Source organism: Lampris incognitus, chromosome 4 (genome assembly GCF_029633865.1).
Source record: "Lampris incognitus isolate fLamInc1 chromosome 4, fLamInc1.hap2, whole genome shotgun sequence".
NCBI lineage: Eukaryota > Metazoa > Chordata > Actinopteri > Lampriformes > Lampridae > Lampris > Lampris incognitus.
The window spans coordinates 7391493-7417579 of record NC_079214.1 but is presented as its reverse complement, the minus strand read 5'-3'; the positions used below and the strand labels follow the sequence as shown (position 1 = coordinate 7417579).

Sequence of the window (26087 nt, the reverse complement as noted above, 5' to 3'; positions counted from 1 at the left end):
CCCAAAGAGTGAATAAATGCTATAATGCAATTTAAAATGCAGTTTCTACTGTTTCTATCAAATTGCAACCCCCCTCCCCCAAGATCAGGGGGAGGGGTCCTCAGGGTAGATCAAAAATACGCAGGGGGTCCAGGACCCCAAAAAGGTTGAGAACCACTGCATTAGTGTGTTCTGCCTAGCAACCAAGTCACTGCACACACACCCCCCCCCCCCCCGCAGATAACGAGGCCAGTTATGATGGGTATGGCACGAGTCGTTAAACTGAATGGCTGTGTCGAGATTAACCATAACTTTGCTCCTGGACTTCACAGTGAAAGTCCAACTTCTCAAGGCCGCCGGTTAGTTATTCATTTCTGGAAGTGTGCCAATTGTGCTTGAAGAGAATTTAAGATCACTGCAGTTTTCTACCGGTGTGTGCAATAGTAAAATGACAGAGCAGTATTTTTAGCTTTTGAATTTTTAAAAAGTGAAGCGGATTTTAAACCGATTCACCTTGAAACTGAGTATTTAGGGAGAACAATTGGAAAATGTTATTCTGTGTAATATCGGAAAGATGTGTCGTAATTGTAAGTGTACCATGGAGACTGAGGATTCCTTTACAAAGCAGTGCCTGGCATGCTCACTCTGAAAGGCTGGCGTTGTCTACTCCTGTATTTTCAGTGTGTCTGTGTGTGAGTCTATAAAGGGCCAAACTAAAGCACTTGGGGCCTCGACTCTTTTTGGAGGTTACTGGGGATGATCAGGGGCACCTAAAAATATAGCAGAAAATTAAAATTATGCATAATGATGCATAAATATGCAAAATATGCATTTTTCTAAAAATGGCTAAAAACCCACTTTTCTCGGCATTTCAGATGAATCTGAGCATCTTTGATTTTTTCACCTATATAAAAAAAAAACGGACTTAAAAAATGTTTTGGCATTATGCAAAATAAATGCATTTTTGCAAAAATGCACTTATGACCCTAATTTTTTTTTGGAGGTGGTAGGTATTGTTCCAGAGAGGACCAGAGAAATAGCAGAAAATTAAAATAATTATAATAATTATGCATAACTATGCAAAATATGCATTTTCTGAAAATGGCTAAAAACCACTTTTCTCGGCATTTCGGATGCTTCTGAGCATTTGGGGGGAGGGAGTGGGGGTGGGGGGTTTAGGGGCAGGGGCAGGGGGGAGGCGGTTAGCTGGCAGGATGAAGAGGAGGGAGATTTAGACGGGTGGAGAACCAAACCGCTACATTGTAGCGGGGTTCTTCTAGTTCTCATTATATTCAGCGTTTTGTAAGCACACGTCCGTTACGATCCGTCCTTCTTCATCTCTGATGGCCAGTCACGTCCCAAAGAGCCGCCCTCCCTATGCAGCAGCCCGGCCGGGAGGAGTGAAACAGCCATGGCGAGAAGGCCAACACCTTTTGTTTTTATGATAAATGATAAATGATAAATGATAAACGATATCTCAACCATCAAACACAAGAAACCCCAGTTTACCGGAAGTTCCGGGACATCGTCAGGCGAATTCCTCCTTCCTTTTCTTCTCCGCTGTCTTTATCGTTCATCTGTCCCGGAGACTCCCCCTAGTGGTGAAAGAGCAGTATAATTGTGGAAGGTACACGTAACAGATTACGGGTCAGTTCCGGATTAAAATCATTTTTATTACTGTGTTGTAACCGGTTATTTTCTTGCCCGGATTCGATAAAGGGTCGGACCCGTTAGCTGACGGGTCTTATTAGTAGTTTACACGTGTGTTTTAAACTAAGACGTTCATGAACGCAGCGCCGCTCCAAAGTAAAACTGCCGTCAGGTGTTGTGGTCATGTGACCGGAAGTCGGGCAGCGCGGTCATGTGACCCCCCGCGTGTCTTTAAGGAAGCGGCCGGAATGGTTCTGCTTCTGTAGCGGTGGATCAATCCCCTCATCACTCGGCATGTCGGCGGATCTCTTAGCGGTGGCTCTTCTGCTTCTATCCGGATTCGGGTCCCGGGCCCAGTACGCCCCGGACGAGGTGACCCGGCTGCCCGGCATGTCGTTCAGACCCGCGTACCGTCAGTGGTCCGGTTACCTGTCAGCCGGACCGGGCAAGTTCCTGCATTACTGGTGAGTTGGGGTTCAGGTGTGAGAAGAGGAAGGCGGAGTAATGGAGGAAGAGGCGTCTCTTTCTCTCAGCACGTCTGGACCGAGTGTTCGTGGAAGACGTCGTATGAAGTTTCCCCTCATTGATGACGTTTAATCACGGTACACCAGAACCGCTGGCGTCCTGTTGGGCCAGGTGGGTCATTACATCCACCTGCTGTTGCAGGTGTCGAACTTGCCTGACTGGAGGCTGGAACGACAGGTGGATGTAATGACCCAGCTGGTACATTAAACATCCGGCAGTACTGGTGGTAACTGAGGACGTGAGTGAAAACCACTGGATTAAATTAGTCTCGCATCAGCAGCGTTTAACTAGTATGTGGATGTGTTTTCAATTCTGGTGACCTTCCTCGGTGCTGTCTTCGTGCCACTGTGTCGTTTATAAGGGTGGGGAAACCTGCAGTCAGTAACGGTACTCTCTATCAGGGATGGGCAACGTGATCCAGAAAGGGCAGGTGTGGGTCCAGGTCTTTGTTCCGACCAAGCAGTTGCACACCTGAGTCTACAAATCGAGGTCCTTAGCAAAGACTAGCACAGGGGTGGCTAACCATGTGCCATGGAGAGCCATGTGTGTGTGCAGGTTTTCATTCCAGCCGGACTCCACACCAGGGGGATTTCACTGATGAGCAACCCTTCAACCGAACCCTTCAGCCGAATGTATCAGTGAAACCACCTGGTGTGGAGTCCGGCTGGGTGAAACCACCTGGAATGAAAACCTGCATACACATCATGGCTCTCCATGGCACATGGTTAGCCACCCCTGCAGAATCGGGTGTGTAACTGCTTGGTTGGAACAAAGACCTGGACCCGACACCGGCCCTTTCTGGATCACATTGCCCACCTCTGGTTTAGACTGAAGGGGTCACTCAGCTGAGTGACGAAACGTTTCTGTCGGTACACGTTGTGTCCAGATGGGCTGGTTCAACCCGTGACTTCTTCAGTACTGAGGTCATGTGGGTTAGAATAGGTTCTGTGTCCAAATGGAGTGACTCAGAGGCCCTACATTTATTGCAAGTGTGTGTGTGTGTGTGTGTGTGTGTGTGTGTGTGTGTGTGTGGTGGGGGGGGGGGGACACACACCAGTACCACCAATATGTGGAAAAACGATGCTGTTCGTCCCACTAGGCTGGGATGTGTTTTGAACCTGAGTGTATGTCGCTTAAACATTACAAGTGGGTCGATGAAATGTTGTGTTGCCACGCCAGTCATCCATGACCTCTGACCTTGAGTAAAATCAGATGTGGACCTTGGCGTAGTAACAAGTGTGAGAACCAACCCCCGGTGTATTCTGGATTTGTTGGTAAATGCAGTTATTTTGAATGGCTGGGTGTACACTCAGGGATGAGTGTGTAAGGCTGGTCTCTCTTGAAAAATCACTTTGTTTTCATTTTATCCAAAGGAGTTGAATCAAGTGCAACTGGACTTGGTATGTATCCGTGAAGACATTAAGAAAGGCACGAACTGAGGAAGCCTCTTGGATGAGAGGCGAAACGTCTTCACGGATATATACCAAGTCCAGTTGCACTGGATTCAACTCCTTTGGAGAACCATGACCTGGATGAAGGAGAACATTCACAGATTTATTTTCATTTTCTCTTCCCCTCATGACGTGAAACCCATGGCGGATGCAGTTGATGTTTCTTCCTCCTTTTTTGTTTTTCTTGTTTTATTGTTTCAATTGCTTTTTTTTTAATTGAGTCATTGTGAGATAGTTATTGAGTGACACTCTGATTTGTATAAAAAAAACTAAGTTTATTATTTGGCTCCATTAACTGAGCCTTGGAGCAGGAAGTTATAAGTAGTAACTTCCTCCTGCTCCTCTTCGAACATAATTTTTGTCGGGTTCTCCATTTGAGAATTCTTGTTGAATTCTTCTGGTTTTATTTATGCTTGGTCATTTTTTTCTTCTATTTTGCATGTTTGAAATGAAGTCGTTTGAATTTGAATCTCTGGATTTCCAGTGTACTGTGGTCTGGACCCGGCCTGGTTGCAGCGCAACACGCGGTGTAATGTTCCTCCTCTACGTGTCCGGGTCTGCTTAGTCCACAGACAAGCGTTCGGGCGTGTGTGGAACGGACCCGACTAGGGGGTAGTTATCTCAGCAGACTTCTAGGATGTCACTAACGGTCTCGGTCTGTCGTTCATCCTCAGGTTTGTGACGTCCCAGAGGGACCCGGTCAAAGACCCGCTGGTCCTCTGGCTGAACGGAGGCCCCGGGTGCAGCTCGCTGGACGGCTTCCTGTCGGAGAACGGCCCGTTTCACGTGAGCACACTCGCTTATCTGTGTCCCGGATCCTTACTATGCACGTACACCGCTGAGTATCCGCTAGGTACCACGTGTCTTCGTGGTAGGCTACTGTCAGTGAGGAATTCAAGATCCTTTATTTGTTACGTCTCATTATACACACAAGTACAAGAGAGTCAAATGCTCATGTTTCGGCTCCCCAACCCTGCAGCAAAAGTAGCAGCAAGATAAAAAAAAAAGATGGTTGGTACGTTAACTTAACAGGAAACGGTGCAACGTGTGCACCAGCAGAACTGCAAAGGAGGAAACGCCACCAATCTCAAACGGTTATCAAAACGGTCTTTGCCTTTTTTCCCCCCATCCATCCATTATCCAAGCCGCTTACCCCAATCAGGGTGGCGGGGATGCTGGAGCCTATCCCATCAGTCACTGGGCAGCAGGCGGGGAGACACCCTGGGCAGGCCGCCAGACCATCACAGGGCCGCCACATTCACACCTAGGGGCAATGCAGTACGGCGGGTTCCCCTGACCCGCATGTCTTTGGCCTGTGGGAGGAAACCGGACCCCCGGAGGAAACCCACACAGACACGGGGAGAGCATGCAAACTCCCCACAGAGGACGACCCCCAAGGTTGGACTACCCCGGGGTTCGAACCCAGGACTTTCTTCCTGTGAGGCGACTGCGCTAACCACTGCGTCACCGTGCCGCCCCCCCCCCCCTAATTAATTATTTTTTTCCGATCTCATTTGAGACGGCATAGACGACGGTTGATTTGTTTTCTCGCTCGTGTTAATTTACCCAAAAAAGAGGCGAGATTCGCATTTATTGGTAAGTTTCCCGGCTGCTCGGCTCCCGAAATGCGTCACACGGTGAGACAAATGTGCGCCGGCAGCACACTCGTAAGCCCAGCAGATTCAGGATTCATGCCGTCCTCCTAAAGGAGACTTCGTTTTGTCCGTTTCCCGGCGTGAACACACTACGTACCCAAAACAGGATTAGTTGGTGGTGTGCGTTCGGGCCACGGGGACAGTCAAGTCTACTTTATTTGTATATCACAAATGTGCCTCAGGGGGCTTTACAGCAACACAACTTCCTGTCCTTAGACCCCCCTCGCGTCTGATGAGGAACAGCTCCCTAAAAACCCTTTAACGGGGAGAGACCTCAGGGAGAGCATCGGAGGAGGAGCTCTCTTCCCCAAGACCGACAACGTGCAATGATGTTGCGTTTACACAATCTGCACAATACAACGTTGAAAGAGGATAACAGAATTATAATGGACTTATATGATGAGCCCAGGACCCGAGCCACATGACCAGTATCGCCATGTTAAAAAAAGAAAAAACCGTAGCCTGACGTCACACCGGCTGTGTGTATGTGAGGGAGAGAGAGATGGGAGGGGGCGGAGGACTGAAATGTTGGGTTTTCATCCCCAGGTGAACGATGATGGAGCCACGCTGTACGAGAACAAATGCAGCTGGAACAAGATCGCCAATATCCTTTACCTGGAGTCTCCCGCGGGCGTGGGTTATTCTTACTCGGACAACAAGAAGTACAAAACCGACGACGACCAGGTGAGTCCGATTTCAGGGGTGCAAAGGTCGTCATCGGCTGTATATTCAGTAAGCTCTCGTTTTCGTGCTTTTCCCTGTCAGGTGGCGGAAGACAACTGTCGAGCCTTGCAGAACTTTTTCGTCAAGTTTCCAAACTTCACTCGGAACGACTTCTTCATCTTCGGCGAGAGTTACGGCGGCATCTACGTCCCGACGCTGAGTCTGCGCTTGGCCTTCGGCACGGCCCGCCTCAACTTCAAGGTGAGGCCGCTTCACGCCGGCGGTGACTCGGGTGCCTTGCTCGCCGGCACTACCGACAGCCTGATTTAAAAACGCCGCAGCAGTTTCATACTCTGTTGTGAGTCCTCTGAGAATAAACACACATTCACGAGGGTTTGTGTTCCTACTTGGCGGTTGTTGTTCTTCCAGGGTTTTGCAGTGGGGAATGGCCTCAGTAGCTGGGCTCTCAATGACCAATCTCTGATCTACTTTGGTTACTACCACGGCCTGTTTGGAGAAGAGTAAGTAGCACATGAAGTCCCACACTGACTGTTTCATGGTGAAAGAACATGTTGATAAAACAAGTCCACCTACATTTAAATGTACAAAGTCTGAATTTGGGCGGCGCAGCGGTTAGCGCGGTCGCCTCCCAGCAAGAAGGCCATGGGTTCGAGCCCCGGGGTAGTCCAACCTTGGGGGGTCGTCCCGGGTCGTCCTCTGTGTGGAGTTTGCATGTTCTCCCCGTGTCTGTGTGGGTTTCCTCCGGGGGCTCCGGTTTCCTCCCACAGTCCAAAGACATGCAGGTCAGGTGAACCGGCCGTACTACATTGTCCCTAGGTATGAATGTGTGTGTGTGTGTGTGTGTGTGTGATGGCCTTGCGGCCTGTCCAGGGTGTCTCCCCGCCTGCTGCCCGATAAAGGATGGATGGAAGCTTGAGTTTTGCTGGTCAAATTCGTGCTGATGTAGCTTTTGGGAATGTGTACACAGGTTTTATTGTAATGGTGTGAAACACGAAATGGATTTATAAATGAAACTGAACAAATTTAGAGTATTAGACATTTCCAGATATGCATTAATAAATGTTATTTCGGGGGCGTCCGGGTGGCGTGGCAGTCTATTCCGTTGCCTACCAACACGGGGATCGCCGGCTTGGTCGGGCGTCCCCACGGACACAATTGGCCGTGTCTGCAGGTGGGAAGCCGGATGTGGGTGTGTGTCCTGGTCACTGCACTAGCGCCTCCTCTGTTCGAGGGGGAACCGGGGGGAATAGCGTGATCCTCCCACTCGCTGCGTCCCCCTGGTGAAACTCCTCACTGTCAGGTGAAAAGAAGCGGCTGGCGACTCCACATGTATGGGAGGAGGCATGTGGTAGTCTGCAGCCCTCCCCGGATCGGCAGAGGGGGCGGAGCAGCAACCGGGACGGCTCGGAAGAGTGGGGTAATTGGCAGGATACAATTGGGGAGATAAAGGAGGGGGGGGGGGGGGTCATGAAGTCATCTTGTGAATTTTTCGTATAGATAAATTACAGCTTTGTTGCCTTCAGCTGCCACATCGGTGCTTGTTCATATTGTTCTTAAAATGTTGAGAAATATCACTTGAATTTACACTGCCGAACGTTTCGCAAACTTGACTTGGATGTGTTGTACAAAGGTGAGGTGGCGGTGGGGGGAAACGCTGGCGGTAAATCTGTAACCTGCGTGGTCGGAGTCGGCGTAGTTTAACCCGCCTTACTTGATGAGATTCGGGTGATGTGGTAAATGGCGTCTTAAAGCAGTGTTTTCTTTGCAGGTTATGGCGTGACCTCAACACAAACTGCTGTGATAAGGGAGGCTGTAACTTTTACAACTCCACTGTGCAAACCTGCAGCATACTGGTATGTATGTATGTATGTATTCACCAACGCACTTCCGCTCACCTGCCAATTCTGCTTCTACCTTCAGTTTCTAGTAATTACCTCATAGACTTACACAGGTAATACCTTCACCTTGGTGTGATGCTGTACCTACATGGAAAGATGGACAACCCTGTCTGACAGCATCCAGATGAATATCTAACGATCCAAATCTGCACATCCAGTAATGCTGATTAGACAAGGGTGGCGCAGTGGTTAGCGTGGTCGCCTTGCAGCAAGAAGGTCTTGGGTTCGAGCCCCGGGGTGGTCCAACCTTGGGGGTCGTCCCGGGTCATTCTCTGTGTGGAGTTTGCATGTTCTCCCCGTGTCTGCGTGGGTTTCCTCCGGTTTTCTCCCACAGTCCAAAGACATGTAGGTCAGGTGAATCTGCCGTACTGGGCTCTGTGATGTCCTGGCGGCCTTTCTGGGGTGTCTCCCCGCCTGGCGCCCAATGACTGCTGGGATAGGCTCCAGCATCCCCGTGACCCTGAGAGCAGGATCAGTGGTTTGGATAATGGATGGATGGATGGATGGATGGATGGATGGATGGACCAGGGTATGAAGTGAATTATGCAAAAGGGTCTTTGCAAAAAAAGAACAAACCTAAATATTTGTAGTGGACCATCTATGGACCCGCTCGCCACAGCAAATGCACACCGAGTACATCCTAAATGGACCGGGAGTTGGGCTTGACTGATGGGAATGGTCCCCTCGTCTACTTTCTTCTCCCTCTCAGGTGAAGGTTGCTTTCAGCATCGTATACACCAGTGGCCTCAACAACTACGCGCTCTACTTGAATTGTGAGGGTGGCACCAAATCCCACAGGGGCTACGAGAGGAGCATGACCCATCTGTTCAAGAATTACAGGAAGCAGTGGGAGAGCCGCCGGAATAACGTTCCCCTCAACAAACCGCTGGTACGTGTTTTCTCTCTTTACTCCTCCGACTGTGGCGAGGCCTCCTCCCGGTTCCCCTTCCCTCCGTCGGGAGTCGGCGTGATTTGTGTTGTCTCCCTTTCAAGTTTGAATTCCCGGCGTCGGCCTCCGTGTCCCTCGGCGAAGTGCCGCCCTGCATCAACGGCACAGCGCAGACGAACTGGCTGAACCGCGGAGACGTGAGGAAGGCCCTGCATATTCCAGATGTGCTGCCGCCGTGGGACATGTGCAGGTAACGCACGGGCGAAGCCGTCGTCACAGCTGTCGCCCTTCGTTCCGAACCGAAGCGCTGGTCATTCAACAGGCTGTGGCCGTGAACGGGGTGTAGGGTTTCCGCCGCAGCAGTGCGAGTGTAGCCGTACCGCCTCGTGCGTGGTTGGGGTGAGGCGTAAGGAAATCTCAAAGGGTTACGTTACACCAAACAAAGGACGGCAACTTGAAGCCAACAGTTACCGAAAGGCGAGGCTTCGAGCCGGTTCGGGGAATGAAAACCGTTGGAACAGTGTTTTACCGGGAATTAAAATGAAAATACACACTTTTGGGGCGCCCAGGTAGCGTAGCGGTCTACTCCATCGCCTACCAACACGGGGATCGCCGGTTCGAATCCCCGCGTTACTCCGGCTTGGTCAGGTGTCTACAGTTGGGCACAATTGTGGACACCCCGCAGATACAATTGGCCGTGTCTGGGGGTGGGAGGCCGGATGTGGGTATGTGTCCTGGTCGCTGCACTAGCGCCTCCTCTGGTTGGTCGGGACGCCTGTTTGGGGAGGGGCCTGGGGGGAACGGCGTGCACAACGCCCCCCTTTGGCGAAACTCCTCACTGTCGGGTGGAAAAAAGCGGCTGGCGACTCCTCATGTGGTAGTCTGCAGCCCTCCCCGGACCGGCAGAGGGGGCGGAGCAGAGACCGGAACGGCTCGGAAGAATTGGCAGGATACAGTTCGGGAGAAAGGGGGGGAGAAAAATCCCCCCCCCCCCCAAAAAAACAACAATCTTTTGAATTGTTCTGGAGCAGAGCTGTTTATTTGAAACTCAGAATTGCGGGTACGTGTGAAAATGTACTGGGTCAGTTGTGTTTCTACCTTCTGTAAGATCTGGAAGTGCAACATTTTCAGAAATGATGCATTAGAAGTGAGTTTGAGTCCGCGGTGGCGTAGCGGTCTAAGCATCGGCTTTGTGTCGATGCAGTTGGGGACCGGGGGTTCGCGCCCCGGTCTCGTCAGATCCGACTATGGCCGGACTCGATGAAGCAGCGATCATTGGCAAAAGCTGTCTTGGGGAGGGGGGGCGGAGTCGGCTTGTGTTCGTCACATGAAAGCGTCTCTGGGTGTGTCGGAAAAAGCAGTGGTTCGGCCTGGAGTCGCCTTGTCACGAAAGTGGGGAGGCGACTCCTTCGAGACTGCCGGCAGTTGGCGAACGCACGCAGTACGAGGGTGGGTGTTTGAATTAAAATGGGGATCGATTGGCCACTAAATTGGGAGAAAAAAGGGAAAAATCAGAAATAAATTTGAGAAAAAAAGTACATTTGAGAGAAGAGAAACCTGTTCTTCTTCTTAGCTCGCATGACGTCAGTCTCATGAGTCCCATCACAAGTGGTGGGTATTAAGGGCGTGGTATTGGGACCCTACGGTATTCGTCTTAAACTTCCATTTTCCTAATTTCCCTTTTGTTCTGTCCTCCACCATGGAAGACGGGTATGCGTCACCGCCGCTGTGGTACAAGACTACTGTTTTAAGGAAAAAGTGGTTCACACCACAGTCTAATTTTTAGGATTTGTGTGTGTACTTGATTGTTTAACGCTCGGCTAGTGAGTAAAAGTTGACCATCGGCTCCGGAGACGGGGCGTTTCCCTTTTTGTGAGGCGTCGCTAATGATCCGGTAGACATGCAGCAGGTGAGCTAAGCTAGGCTAACCTGTCCGTTCAACATGCCTTCAGACTGAAGGCAGAGAAAGGTGTCCACACGTTGTCAGTCTTGAGCAGGACACCTAATAAAAACCCTTTTAAATGTTTTTAAAAGAATATTAACTGAAGTTCTCTTGTTCTGAGGAACACTGTGTTGGGGGTGGAACACAAGAATGCTGGGGGGGGGGGTCCTGATGAACTGGTCAGAAGTCTTTTTAAAATTACTAAATTAATTCACACAGAAAAGTATATTGGTGTTTTTTTTTTCTACAATTATATTCCTAGTAGTATAAACTGCCCCCGCCTTTTCTCCCCAATTGCATCCGGCCAATTACCCCACTCTCCCGAGCCGTCCCGGTCGCTGCTCCGCCCCCTCTGCTGACCCACGTGGAGTCGCCAGCCTCTTCTTTTCACCTGACAGTGAGGAGTTTCGCCGGGGGGACGTGGCGCGTGGGAGGATCATACTATTCCCCCTCCCCCCTGAACAGGCGCCCCGACCGACCAGAGGAGGCGCTAGTGCAGTGACCAGGACACACACCCACATCCGGCTTCTCACCCAGAGACACGGCCAATTGTGTCTGTCGGGATGCCGGAGGTAACCCGGGGATTCGAACCGCCGATCCCCGTGTTGGTAGGCAACAGAATAGACTGCTACGCCACCCGGACAGCCCGTATGAACTGCTTTTAAACTTCGTGGATTTTGAAGGGGGAACATGATCTGAAAGAATCTGAATTCTTACTGGCTTCCGTTGAGGGGAGGGACATGGTTTACTTGCTTTCTTGGCTGTGTTGATCAGGGTCTTTCTTGGCTGTGTTGATCAGGGTCTTTCTTGGCTGTGTTGATCAGGGTCTTTCTTGGCTGTGTTGATCAGGGTCTTTCTTGGCTGTGTTGATCAGGGTCTTTCTTGGCTGTGTTGATCAGGGTCTTTCTTGGCTGTGTTGATCAGGGTCTTTCTTGGCTGTGTTGATCAGGGTCGTTTATGATGGTCTCTCCTTCTCCTTCAGTGATGACGTTGGACAACAGTACACCACCCTCTACGCAACCATGAGAGAGATTTATTTGAAGCTGTTGTCTGTGGGCATCCAGGCTTTGGTTTATAATGGAGACACCGACATGGCCTGTAACTTCCTGGGAGACCAGTGGTTTGTGGAGGACCTCGGACAGAACGTAAGAACCGTTGCTTCAACAGAGGTCATGAAACCTGTGTCGAGATGTTTTATTTAAGCAGATACAAAAGCTGACCTGATCGCTGCTCTCCGTGTCTCCCATCTTCTGCAACCAGGCCACCACCAAGTACCAGCACTGGCTATTCAATGAGCAGGTCGCTGGTTTCTACCAGCGGTTTGGAAACATCACCTTTCTGACAGTGAAGGTAAGCAACCACATCTCCAGCCGGTCTGCACAGATCCAAAATAAACGCTGGCTCGGTAAGGTAACGACAGAATGCCTTCTAAGGGTTGGCGCTAACGGCAGTTCCTCGACAGCCATATTGGTATTTTAAGGAATACCAATATGGCTGTCGAGGTATTCCTTGTCTGGGGGTTTCTACCGGTGTTGCAACAGAATCTGTGACCCTGCCAGATTATGTGGGCCCGCTTTTAAAAACGGACCATTTCAGACAGGCAGTCAGATGGTAAGAAGTTTATGCATGCGGTTGGCCATCGGGTTAATTTCACACGTGGGTTTGGTGTGGATTAATATATGGAGGCGGCCGAAACGGTTCGTTTTGAGGACAGGGTCACATAATCTGAGGGGTCCCAGATTTTGGTCTAACACGGCTCGTCGCTACGACTAGATCAGCAGCATACGGTCGTGACACTACGTTTAATTAAAGAAAAGATGCGGCCAAACTACACGGATGATAAAGAAATGGTAATTTATCGTATTTAAGTTGTAATTTGTGGTGTCAGTAGTTAACTGCATGTGTTTTGGAGCTCTAAGGGTGTAAATGGCACATGGGATTGACCACATTGATTCATAACTTGCAGCAAACAATATTATGGGCGGCATAAATGCTCACCAAGGAGAAAGTTGCCGTCAGTGTCGGTACTTTCTCCGGCATGTGCGATCCTTTAAAAATGGACTTGTTTGATAAATCTAGAACCGGGACTTAATGGTAAGCGGTGTTGTGTTCCAGGGCGCGGGTCACATGGTTCCTCAATGGGCTCCGGGACCGGCGTTCCACATGTTCCAGTCCTTCATCACCAACGGTTCCTACTGAGCCTGCTCGCTGTAAGCAGCAGCCTCGCCAGCGGTGAAGATGGTTCGCTTTTCTCAGGGGGAGGAAAAAAAAGATAAAATGTTTTCTCATTTTATTGGACTAATTTTTTTTTCCTGAGGTTAAAGGTCAGTTGGATGTGCCTTGACTGAATGACAGCTCAGCTTCAATCGTGTCTCAACCAATCTTGCACTTTAAATTCTTTTTTTCTCGGCGGCCTTTTCTTATTAAACACCATCGTTCACACATCTTGACTGTAGAGTTTTATTGGAATATCACAGTTACTGCTACACATGGAGTCCAGTAAACTTTATGGCCACGAGTCACTTTTGAGCTTGACATTCATGATTTACAAAATACTTTAAAAAAAAAAGTACTTTCATGCTGGCAAAACACACAGAAAACAATCACATATACAGTATACAGCTTCGTATCACAGCCACTGAACTCTAATGAAATGATGGGAGATGAGGTAAAAAAGACCTTGTCCGTTTCCCTTTGTTCTGTAGTATGATTGACAGGAACTGCGCGGTCTACCACTACAAACAACCTGAAAACAGACGTTCACCTGGTAGAGAAAACGAAGCCCCGGTGTTTAACGGCATGCAGACAGTCAGGAGCTCCTGCACTCCTGATGATGGAGTGATGTGCGAGACAGTCGTGATGATGAATATGACGGTTCCCTTTTCTCAGACATGGACACGAGCACAGAAATGGCTTCAACAGCTCTGGAATCTGATTCCTAAATACACTTACCACACAGACAGACGGGTGTGTTGTCAGTTGTGTTAATTCAAGACACACATGGAATTTACTTCACACGGGGATCACTGGCTGGAAGCTAGAAAAAGCGGTGATGAAGGGCACGGCGGCAGGTGACGAGTCGAACGAGACGGAGGTTGCTGAAACTTGCCCGAGACGGCAAAACACCTCGGGGTATTAAAAGCGGAGAGAGTCCAAAGGGGAGGAAAGATTTTGGCTTGGCTCCTTTTTCCAAGTAAAGACACACTGGGTAAATCAACTTCCTTCACCGGGAAGTAAAAGTCTTTCACATAGATTAATTATGTTGGAATAACATGTTAAAGTTAGATTAAGTGATATCTCATTTTGTACCTCATGTTATACAGTAATCACAATCCAGCTTGCTGTGACCATCATGAAGTAGTGTCGATGCAGTAGGAGTTGGATGTCGCTGACAGAGAAGACTGAATTCGTGAACTCATTGGGCCAAACAGAAATTCTGTTCGCCGAGAGACGACAGTTGGAATTTGAGAAACATCGCTGGAGAATTCTGCAACAAAACCGAACCTCTGCCGAGGTTCAAACATCAAGTCAGTTCTCAACCTAAAACCTAGGAAGTATTGCACATCAGTGATCTTCCGAATGTTAAAACAAACATTTCAGTTGGACTTTCCCGTGGACGTGGCGCCTCGGGTTTTGCTGACCGAGGCGTGTTTGTTCCCCGTGGCGCTACAGAGCCGAGGGGGCCGCACGGATGTGTGGGGGAAAAAAAACTGCTTCCACTGAAGGAATCGGTTTAAAAACGGTAGAAGTAAAACATGCAACTTCAAACTGACGATAAAAATCAAAAAGGCGACGTGTCCCTCATCAGTCCGTTCAACCAGACGTCGGTTCCAGCACGGCGAGGACGAGTACCACGCGGGACGAGCCTCGTGGTCGAAATTAAAACGTGTGTTGCGAGGCGTTCTCTCCACTGGGTCGGTCAGTTAATAGCGGCACAGACCGTGTTACCTCCTGTGGTCGGTGGCGAGGAGTCTTTAGCTGCTGATGTCTTGGTAGATGGAGTTGGTGGTGGTCACCCCAAAGATGAACGCTCCGGTGGCAACCATCACAACACCGAAGGACACCAACCCGTGCCAGCTGGAGGCGAGAGAACCAAAATTACACGAGAAAGGAACGCACCGGCTTGTGAAACGCAACCATTCGGCGAAAGAAGCCAGATTCTACGGCGGAGTGCAAGTATGAGTTCACCTGGCAGTCCGGCGCTCCGTCTCGGACAGCTTGGCCTGAATCAGACACAGTCCTGTTGAAGGTGGACAAAGGCGTTACGATGACATCACAGTTAACACATGGAAGCTAGTACTGGGAGATATGCAAATATGATAAATACGTGACATAGCCATCACTCTCTGCTTACATATGCAAAAATATCTTTTTTGGCATTTTCCGCCTTGATCTGACAGCGATAGTAGAGAGAGAGAGACAGGAAAGGCAAGGGAGAGACGGGATGACATGCAGCAAAGAGCCTGGGCTGGATTCGAACCCAGGCCACTGCGGTAAGGACTCGGTTATAGGTTTTGTTTTCCACCCCCTCTGCCGATCCGGAGAGGGCTGCAGACTACCACATGCCTCCTCCCATACAGGTGGAGTCACCAGCCGCTTCTTTTCACCTGACAGTGAGGAGTTTCACCAGGGGGATGTAGTGTGTGGGAAGATCACGCCATTTCCCCCAGTTCCCCCTCCCCCCTGAACAGGTGCCCTGACCGACCAGAGGAGACGCTAGTGCAGCGACTGGGGCCATACACACATCCGGCTTCCCACCCACAGACACGGCAAATTGTGTCTGTAGGGACGCCTGACCAAGCCGGAGGTAACGCAGGGATTCAAACTGGTGATCCCCGTATCGGTAGGCAAAAGAATAGACCGCTACGCTACCCAGATGCCCAAGGACTCCGTCTTATGTTGTACCAGTCTACCAGCTGAGTGAGCCACCGGGGCGCCCAAAAATACCATGTTTAACCATGCAACTGAGGTTCATCACACTGAACTGTTGGGTAATGTAAAGTATATCAAAGCAAAACTAGTTTTCAAGTATTACTGCCTTTAAATATTTCATACCTTATTTTGTGGGAAATTTTAGGTAACAGTCTAATTTGGACAACATTGTCTATCATGAAGTGACGTTGTCCACGTTCCCTCCCCATACAATGCCACAAAACACGATAGCTGATGGTACCGTATGCCCAACCCTGACAGAGGCCTGATTAAAACATAAAGAAAACAGTAAACGATGATGACGATGATGGTACCTGGGAAGACGAAGATGAAACATGCAGCTAGTCCCCCGATAAGCGAGATGACCCGGCCGATGTCCGGGATGAAGAGGGCGAGGATGAGCGTGACCCAGAACCACACCAGCGTCTGCAGGATGCGCCGCCTCTGCTCGCGCCGCACGCACACCTCCACCTGCTCGCCTTGGAGACGCAGCCACAGACCCTCCACCACGGCCCTGCACCAAAACACCGCGAGAGGTTGAGAGGGACCGCGTCAAGTCCACCGTGACAGAATGGACCTGTTATAATAATAATTACTGTTGTAATAAACCTGTTATCCCTGTATAACCTGGACCTGTTATAACTGTTTAACAACTGAGGCATGTGGTAGTCTAGGTTCCTAGATGTCCTCTCTACAGATTCAGCATCTGGACCGGAGCCATTTATCATAAACTGCACTGAAAAAGACCAAGGGATCGAAAAACTCCAGCCCTCATAAAAATCTTGACAGCTGCGCAAAATACAGAAACCAAGTCTGTCAGCAAAATGAGGCAGCCACGAGCGCATACTGGCACCTTTATCCTCCCTTTTACCTGCCACTGGGTTACATGGCCCACACCTCTGCAGTTTTACGACTGGTTTCTTGTAATGGCGGCGATCCAGGAATCTAAGCTCATCTTGCAGTTTTTCTGATGTTGAGCAGCTTTGGACAAACATTCCAGACTAACCTGTAGATTAACCTGCAGACTAACCTGTAGATTAACCTGTAGATTAACCTGCAGACTAACCTGTAGACTAACCTGTAGATTAACCTGTAGATTAACCTGTACATTAACCTGCAGACTAACCTGTAGATTAACCTGCAGACTAACCTGTACATTAACCTGCAGATTAACCTGTAGATTAACCTGCAGACTAACCTGTAGATTAACCTGCAGATTAACCTGTAAATTAACCTGTAGATTAACCTGTAGATTAACCTGTAGACTAACCTGTAGATTAACCTGCAGATTAACCTGTACATTAACCTGCAGATTAACCTTTACATTAACCTGCAGACTAACCTGTAGATTAACCTGCAGATTAACCTGCAGACTAACCTGTAGATTAACCTGTACATTAACCTGCAGACTAACCTGTAGATTAACCTGCAGATTAACCTGTAAATTAACCTGTAGATTAACCTGTACATTAACCTGCAGATTAACCTGTACATTAACCTGTAAATTAACCTGTAGATTAACCTGTAGATTGACCTGTAGATTAACCTGTAAATTAACCTGTAGACTAACCTCCAGATTAACCTGTAGATTGACCTGTAGATTAACCTGTAAATTAACCTGTAGACTAACCTCCAGATTAACCTGTAGATTGACCTGTAGATTAACCTGTAAATTAACCTGTAGACTAACCTCCAGATTAACCTGTAGATTGACCTGTAGATTAACCTGTGAAGATACAATAGAAGATTAACAGAAAGGAAGGAAGTACTCTGTGACCGCATTGTACCTGCCACAGAAGTGCAGAATGGGGTAGGAGGTGACAACACAGATGACAATGAAGGCTCTTGCGATGGCCACAGCAATATCGTCAGGGGGATAGGACATCAACACATCCTGGCTGACATCCGATCCGAAGGACAGGAACCCGCAGACACCTGAGGAGCACAGAGTGAATCATTCAGAGAACTCCGGAGAGCAAACCAAGGGAACTGTGGCCAGCTAACTTGTGCCCCTTTCCCCCTACGTGGTGCCGGCTCAACTCGACTCGACTTTTTCGTTTTCCACTGCTGGTAAGTACCAGCATTTTGGTAACTGTTACCACTTTTCTGGTACCACCTTTGTCAAGGTTAAAAAAAAACAAAAAACTGGAGCGGGTACCAAAATCAACGCAGACCAGCTACTCTGAGGGGGTACTGTTACGGTGATGGCAAACGACACCGCGAGTCGAGTCGAGCCGGCACCATGTAGTGGAAAAGGGGGCATTAAATCACACTATCTGATTAGTTTATTTAACCGGCCGCTCCGTTTGAACAAGTACGGCTACAGTTACACGAGTCTTTTCACGCGACTATGTACGGATTTGAGCTGCGTCCAGTCTGACACTGCAGCGTGAGCTCTGTGGTCAGATCGCAGTTCGGACTTCACTGTCCCGTGCAATATTGAAGTTAACCGGAAAAAAAACATTCCTGCAAAATGGCGTCAAGTGTTTTTGAGGTTGTGCTTCTTCCTATTATTAACTGTGTAATCACGGTCAGGCCCACACCAGACGTTGTCTTACCCAAAGCCCATTTGTACGACAGCCTGTTATCCCGAAAACAAACGCCCATTGCTCCAAAAATACACTCTCCCTGCACTTGTTAGTCCAGCGACTGCCAGTCCTGTCCACGGTGCTGAACCGGCAGGGGTTTGCCCTTAATAGGCTATCTTTCTGGCCTCGTATCAAATGGTTTGGCAGATCGGAACTGAGTGTGAACGAAATCCAGACCTGTCATTTAATGCAGCCTAGCGTGATGGGATCTTAGAATGTAAGTCGCACGAAATGGCTTAGTGTAACCGTAGCCTATGGGTTCTGAAATTTGTGACAGTCAAGGCCTTCATATCTGCAGGAGTCCTGCTACTGACAGATAGGCATTTTCAAAAAGTACACATAAAACAAAGTACACACAACGGAATAAGACAAGCAGGAGAACAGACACAGAAACAGTATTCGCAGTAATAAAACATTGGAACACGTCCACTTGCAAATACAGGGCTCATTTCTTGTTTCAAGCTCCCCGCATTACTGATTATGAAATGATCTACAACAGACTGGGGCAACTGGCGGCCCACGGGCCGCATTCGGCCCCCCATCATCACTCAGTACGGCCCGCGGGTCAGTTTTCATCCATCCAGCCATCCATTATCCAAACCGCTTATCCTGCTGGGATGCTGGAGCCTATCCCAGCAGTCATTGGGTGGCAGGCGGGGAGACACCCTGGACAGGCTGCCAGGCCATCACAGGGCCCACACACACACTCACACCAAGGGACAATTTAGTCTGGCCGATTCACCTGACCTACATGTCTTGGACTGTGGGAGGAAACCGGAGCCCCCGGAGGAAACCCACACAGACACGGGGAGAACATGCAAACTCCACACAGAGGACGACCCGGGACGACCCCCCAAGGTTGGACTACCCCGTGGCTCGAACCCAGGCGTTGGCAGCAAGCGGGCCATTTGACCACATTTGAACCAGATCCCAATTGTAATTATACTGTCCACTGGCAGAGGGCGCGCCCTCAAAAGACAGGAAGCCTGTAGTCAAGCAACTGCTTGCACATGGTCTCGGCAGGCCTATTCCACAACAGCACGCGACGAGGAGAGACATGAGCGGCAAAATAAGAAAACTTGACCGAGAGAACCGTGTTTTCCAGGCATGATGGGAAACCGAACATCTTTTTACAGACTTCAAAGGCAAACCTATATGTGTTTAGTGTGTCTGGAAACAAAATCAGCCATGAAGGATCTCAACTCGAGTCACCACTACAATACCACGCACAAAGACAAATACGGCATGGACACTGGAGGTGCCAGAGCCGCCATCATCGCTGACCTCAAAGGAAAAATACACCGAGCGAGCAGCACAGCCTTTTCACCAGAGCCACGTCCACACAGGAGTCCTCTCTCAAGGTGTCTTGTGCTGTTTCCCTTGAGCTGGCTAAAGCAAAGAGCCCTGAAACAGTGAAGCTTTGTGCAGTAGAGACGGCTAAAGCTTTTGGAGATGATAACTTGGCTAAGAACTTCGAAACAGTCTGGGACTGCGATGGCTCGGAAGAGCGGGGTAGTTGGCCATATACAATTGGGGAGAAAAAGGGTGGGGGGATTCAGTTGCTCCTTCGGAAAGTGAGTACCTTGGCAGGGTGAGAATTTGGCATTCAGAGCTTGGTAGGCAACGGAATAGACCGCTACGCCACCCGGAGGCCGAGCGATTCCATTGCGAGTACGGAGGAGAGCGACTCGTACAACAAATATCTCTTGCGGCAGAAACGCAAAGACACACGACAAACCTACCTGTGCCCGTGTAAACGAAGAGACAGATGATCATGCTGAACGTCACCACCAATCCCCATGGCTTCAGGTCACTCCTGTTCATGCTGTTGAAGACGGGCACACTGCTGACATGGCACTGCGTGGCAGGCGGGCAGAGAGAACGAGAGAGGGAGCAGGAAGATGAATTCACGCCTCGAAAAAAAAGTGAATGATCACAAAAGGTAAACCACCGAATGATTTCAAATGATACGAAGTGGACAGATACCTGGAAACCAAAGCAGATGGTGGGCATGGCATTAAACACCGCGGTCCAGGACGATGCACTGTAACGAACAGGCCGTTTCAAAAACTCTGGGCATGGTTGGTAATGTGCCGATGTTTTGTGTTTTAGCGAGTTGCGAAAAAGATGAAACGCTGTCCGACACGGGACGTGGAGGCCATGTGCCGTCAAAAGCAAAATCAGCAGGCTTATGAGACGCAGTATACTGTAAAGAACCAAGAGCTCACCTGGTGGGGATGTATCCTGGAGTCATGTCTTTGTTGGGCCATATGTACTTGACAATGATTATGATGGTAACATACCAAGTGCCCATGACACTCAAAGCACTACAGCAGGAGACAGAACAACTGAACTTCAGACACTCGTCACTGGAACACATAAAACAAGTGTCTTCAACGATCCCGTTTACTACGATGCATCGTGAACCGCTCAACCGCCGAGCGTACACTGAATCTAAAACAGTGCGTACCTGGCGTACTTCTGGAAGCCAATCTCTTTGGGTATGGAGAGCGGTAGAATAATCAGGACGGCAGTGAGGACAATGGTAAACTTGCGATCAAGGTACCAGTGGCCTTTAGCTGTGCCGTCCGTTCCCTGGGCCACCGCAGCAATCACTAAACGCCAGGCGGAAGAAAGAGAGCCATGAGGAGAGGGCCCAGAAAGCTGAATCAGTTCATCCAGACACGACGTTTAGCGGGAGAGACATTTCATCACTCAGCCGAGTGACTTCGTCGGTCTCAACTGACTGCAGGTACCCCTCCTCCCCAACCTCATAAACAGCACAGTAAACCAGCGTTTTTGTAAATAATGGCTGAAACCAACAAGCGGTTTCATATACAAATTGCCATGACCATTAACTAGAGTGACAATGGCCATGTGTACTAGTCACAGAGGATTGGGGACAAGTTACAATTACAGCATTGTAGGATAGCAACAGATGTAGTCTTAGCCCCCCCCCCCCCCCCCCAGTTCAGGGATGGTCATTCCCTCTTCACATAGATGGCCTCTTCTGCCCCTTTTCCACCACATGGTATGGGCTCAACTCTGACTCGCTTCTTGTCGTTTTCCATCACCGTAACAGTACCCCCTCAATGTAGTTGGTCTGCATTGACTTTGGTACCCGCTCCAGTTGTTCTGGAACCTCGACAAAGGTGGTACCAGAAAAGTGGTAACAGTTACCAAAATGCCGGTACTTTCCAGTAATGGAAAACAAAATGAGTCGAGTCGAGTCCAGCTGGCACCGTGTAGTGGAAAAGGGGCATTTGACTCCCTGTTCAAACTAGCATTCCTCCCTATCAAGGATGTGCATTTCCTCATCCCTGAAAGAGTGGCCACTGGCCTGTAGATGGTGTAGACCGCCAAGTCCTGACCTAACGTGTTAGCTCCTCTGTGTTGTGCCATCCTCTTTGCCAGAGTCAGTTTGGTTTCCCTGATGTACAAGTCATGCAAATCCTCCTGGCACTTAACAGCACACAGTATATTGCTCCGTTTGTGCCGGGGGACCCGATCCTTGGGGTGGACCAACTCCTGGCGCAGCGTGTTTTGGGGTTTGAAAGCAACCGAGACACAGTGTCTGGAAAATGCACGTCTCCACTGTTCCGACATTCCCACCACATATGGAATCACCACTGCTTTACGCTTAGACAGCTGTTGTCCTTCTCCTCTCTTTGACTGGCTCCATATTACAATGCTGTGATTCCAGTCCTCTGTGAATAGTACACATGGCCACTGTAACTCTAGTTAATGGTCACGGCAATTTGCATATGAAACCAATCGTTGGTTTCGGTTGTTATGCAGCTGTACTGTTCATAAGGGTGGGGACACCCGCGGTCAGTTGAGACTGACGAAGTCACTTGGATGAGAGATGAAACGTTTCTCCCACTAAACGCTGTGTGCAGATGAACTGATTCACCTTTCTGGGATTTGCTCACCTGGGTTATTGAGCATGCATCAAGACAAAGGAGGAGAGATGTGAAAGCGTCACGCATGCATTCCAAAGAGAGCACTGCAACACAACATTGATTACACAACAGGGATAGGCTTAGACCACAAGTATAAGTGAAGTGGTGACAAATACAGGAAGAGGATCACAGACGGAGAAAAGGTTTCAACACCGTCAGCATGTCAGGGCACGTAAATGCACGGACGGATCACGTGACTACACATGTGAAAGGTCAACAGAACAGGGCGGAATCAACCACAACCAGAATGACAGTGTCTGCACATGATCAAATGATTGGTAATCAAGTATTCTGCCAAATACGTTGTGGATTAAACCAAGTGCGTGGATTGAAAAATGCTTTACTGGAGAAAAACACAAATAAACCAACAAACAGGTGTTGAAGTATAGAATACCTTCTGAACTGACCCAGTGGCATCAGAGTTTACTCCAATACCATTAGAGGACTTCACCTTTCAAACACTACTCTGCACCGTTTTCTAACTCTGTGGAGTTGGGGACTCATAAGGAGCCAGCCACCCAAGTTTTATGAGGTCTTCATCATAAGCAACTTAGCTGGTGCTGTAAAATGTCTTAAAGTCTTGTCATAGCCTACTTTCAGATTGACATGTCACATAAAAACATGCTCAACTAAATCCTTTATATGCAGACTAAATTTCCAGCATGTTAAACAGGCCTAAATAAATCAAGTAAGCTAAAATATTTTAAATCCAAGAGGTACGGGCACAACATGTAGCGTGTACTTGTGTGCGTGAATTCAATTATTTCACTGCATGATCAGCAAAACAGTTAACAGTAACCATAGTTTCCTGTGCATCTTAAACTGGTAATCTTGGATCATTTTCATATCACAGACGACGATAAAACAATAATGATTCAGCTCACTCTCAATTCATGAGAGCATTTGCATTTTCAAAAGCGGCGTTGGCACAACACTGGATGAAAAAAATCTACAAAAAATCTCAAGCTCCAATTATGAATCACAAGAGGAATTGATGTTTTACTTTAGTCAGCAGTGACTGACCCACCAGAGAGAATAAGGCAAGACTTCCTCTCTCATGGACCAACCAGACAGAAGCTCTGCTTGCTCCAACAAAGCTAGTATCATTCCATCCATCCATTATCCGAACCACTTATCCTGCTCTCAGGATCGTGGCGATACTGGAGCCTATCCCAGCAGTCGTTGGGCGGCAGGCGTGGAGACACCCTGGACAGGCCGCCAGGCCATCACACAGGGCCTACACACACACACACACATTCATACCTAGGGACAATTTAGTATGGCCGATTCACCTGACCTACATGTCTTTGGACTGTGGGAGGAAACCCACGCAGACACGGGGAGAACATGCAAACTCCACACAGAGGACGACCCCCAAGGTTGGACTACCCCGGAGCTCGAACCCAGGACCTTCTTGCTGTGAGGTGACCGCGCTAACCACTGCGCCACCGTTCCGCCCAAAGATAGTATATTAATGGATATTTATTTAGCCAGGGAGCAGTGATTGGCCCACTAGACAGGATAAGCAGGAACTAGCTCTGGTCGTGGACCAATCAGAGAGAATCTAATGGACAGTGGAAATCTTCGAGATTGCCACTTTAAGTAAATCCTGCATGCTTCTTTTTCAAATGTTGGAGCATGGAAGACATGCTTTTAAATTAGGCCACTTTAGCTTTACAGTGTATGCACAACTATATTCTTCATATATTTTCTTCATATATTTTTATTTCAAAATGCTCCAAATCCTTAAACATTTTCTGACTTTTGATGCCGAGCCCCAAATCTATGTTTTCTGTCTGTTCTGCCGAACTGCTATCTTGTAGAGAGCTGAAGGATGGAGATTCTACTCAATGTTTTTTTTTTTTTAACTTAAATTGATATTCATGTACCTCTAGGAATTGTTTCAGCCCTGATGATGACCAGACTTCACCCTTTGACTTAACAATTTGAGGTTAAATGTGGGCGAGAGAGAGAGAGAGAGAACTGCTTCATCTTGCAGGTAGAATTAGGTTGGGCTATCAGTACTGCGAGAATGTAAAAATACTCACAGCGGTCCAACTGGTCACCAATGACAATGAAGAATGCTATACATGTTCCGAAGGTGTAGACTGCAATGGCTACCTCACATAAGACCCCGGTGACCTTCCCACAAGAGGCCCGGACTACCTCCTGGTAGGTGCTTTCATTGCTGGCCTGGTTACAGTGAAAAGGAGGAATACTAGGGATTGCGCTTCAGAAAACTATTACTGGAACACTTATGACGATTTTAGAGGACTACAGTAAAGGTGAAAATTGAAAAAAATAAATAAATACAAGAATAAGGGAGCAGGATAACATGGCTCCTCAACCAACACCAACCTGTGAGCAGTAGCCCAGGATCACAAGCCCACTGATAATGAAGGTCAACATGAACTAAAACACAAAGAAAGAACAGGAAGCTTTACAAAGTGTTTTCCTGCCAATATGTCAGTCAGCATGTCTAATGACGTATGACATGGATGCTGACATACTGTCTGGGCTGGGAAACGTCTTTCATGCAGCAGGGAAAGGAACTGATTTCTGACTGACTATCTCACTGGGATCTCCTCACCAACTGAAGTGTCACCCCCGCAGTTACTCCCCCCGCCATACTGAAGGCTGCTGGGAAATTGAGTAGCCCCGCTCCGAGTGCTGCGTTCACGACAATGAACACAGCTGCAGTAGCCGACACGCCTCCGCCCCTCCTGTCCAACTCCGGGTTCCTGATGGAGTCCACGCTGGGGCTCTGCAGCAGCCAGGCCCTCTCTCCCGAGTCATCGCTCCCCACCCCACCCCAGTCCTCCACGTCCGTGTTGATCGCCATGGGGCTTATAGGGGCTACACTTTGGACGGAGAGATGCCTTCACCAGCCACGGAGTCAAACTTCAACCCCCCTTCCCAGCCACCCCCACCCCCCCAGGATCTGAGTGGAGAGCGGCGCTCGGTCCGGGTGAAGGGTTAAGGAGTCACACTGCGGTTCAAATTTTGAGTCCGTCGTCCAAATTCCAGGACACCAAGGAGTCAGCTGAGTCCAAGACGTTATCAGCAGGATCAATGTGAGCAAAGCTGCCTGCTGAGTGAACTGTAACGACAAAGGTGTCCATGTCAGGGAATCTGCACTGGCAGGAAAACAAACTGATACAGGTGAACAAAGCACTGTGTTCCATATCTAGCTGACAATGTGAACCGGGGCACAGTCAAGTTGGCTCAGCGTTTCATATTGTTGTAGAAGGAACATGACACTGAGCGAGACGCTTCTTTAACTAATACCACAGCACCCACGGTAGACAGGCGGGCAGCATCTGTTGCTTTCCTTGAATCAGAGTATAGCTAGCCCAGTGTTTCTCAACCCAGTCCACAAGGAACCCTTATCCTGCAGATTTTCTTTGCAACCCTGAATAAGGTGCCTGTTTGTAGCTATTCAACCAATCAGCAATGAATTATGTCAGACGTTGCACACCTTGCATAATTAAGTGCTGCGAGATGATTGGTCGAGTAGGTACAAGCAGGGCTACCTATGCAGGGTTACAATGAAAATCTGCAGAATAGGGGGTCCTCGAGGACCCCCTATCCTGCAGATTTTCTTTGCAACCCTGAATAGGTACCCGTTTGTAGCTATTCAACTAATCAGCAATGAATTTTGTCAGACGTTGCACACCTTGCATAATTAAGTGCTGCGAGATGATTGGTCGAGTAAGTGCAAGCAGGGCTACAATGAAAACCTGCAGGATTAGAGGGGGGGGGGGGGGGTCCTCGAGGACCGGGTTGAGAAACACTGTTACTAGCCAGTAGGTGCATTGCTCTGAAGACAGCCATTTCTCTTCGCATAAACACATCACATGTATCATCTGCACCACTATTAAAAAAATATATATATATATATATATTTTTAGAGAGAGATGGGATATGAAATA

The 26087-nt window shown here is 48.8% G+C and overlaps 2 protein-coding genes across 2 annotated transcripts; one reads left to right on the top strand and one right to left on the bottom strand.

Moving 5' to 3' along the window:
• Positions 1–1815: 1815 nt before the first annotated feature.
• On the top strand, positions 1816–13117 carry si:ch211-122f10.4 (cathepsin A-like). The gene is made up of 11 exons (XM_056278208.1): positions 1816–2093; positions 4280–4391; positions 5807–5944; positions 6026–6184; positions 6353–6444; positions 7713–7797; positions 8552–8731; positions 8836–8981; positions 11656–11818; positions 11934–12023; positions 12789–13117. The coding sequence occupies exons 1-11, from the start codon at positions 1924–1926 to the stop codon at positions 12870–12872; spliced, it is 1419 nt and encodes a 472-aa protein (XP_056134183.1). The 5' UTR covers positions 1816–1923; the 3' UTR covers positions 12873–13117.
• An 85-nt stretch (positions 13118–13202) lies between these two features.
• slc38a7 (solute carrier family 38 member 7) lies at positions 13203–25011 on the bottom strand. The gene is made up of 11 exons (XM_056278209.1): positions 24746–25011; positions 24514–24567; positions 24204–24348; positions 20664–20808; positions 20422–20520; positions 20180–20237; positions 19936–20050; positions 17393–17540; positions 15920–16119; positions 14862–14913; positions 13203–14750 (listed from the first exon to the last, which is right to left on the bottom strand). The coding sequence occupies exons 1-11, from the start codon at positions 24995–24997 to the stop codon at positions 14648–14650; spliced, it is 1371 nt and encodes a 456-aa protein (XP_056134184.1). The 5' UTR covers positions 24998–25011; the 3' UTR covers positions 13203–14647.
• Positions 25012–26087: the final 1076 nt, after the last annotated feature.

Coding starts and splice junctions, on each gene's coding strand:
- si:ch211-122f10.4 (XM_056278208.1), top strand. CDS start 1,924: ATGTCGGCGGATCTCTTAGCGGTGGCTCTTCTGCTTCTATCCGGATTC. Junction 6,445..7,712: donor CACGGCCTGTTTGGAGAAGA/GTAAGTAGCACA, acceptor TTTTCTTTGCAG/GTTATGGCGTGACCTCAACA. Junction 11,819..11,933: donor TGGAGGACCTCGGACAGAAC/GTAAGAACCGTT, acceptor TTCTGCAACCAG/GCCACCACCAAGTACCAGCA.
- slc38a7 (XM_056278209.1), bottom strand. CDS start 24,997: ATGGCGATCAACACGGACGTGGAGGACTGGGGTGGGGTGGGGAGCGAT. Junction 20,051..20,179: donor CCATCTGCTTTGGTTTCCAG/GTATCTGTCCAC, acceptor CCTGCCACGCAG/TGCCATGTCAGCAGTGTGCC. Junction 17,541..19,935: donor CTTCGTTTACACGGGCACAG/GTAGGTTTGTCG, acceptor TGTGCTCCTCAG/GTGTCTGCGGGTTCCTGTCC.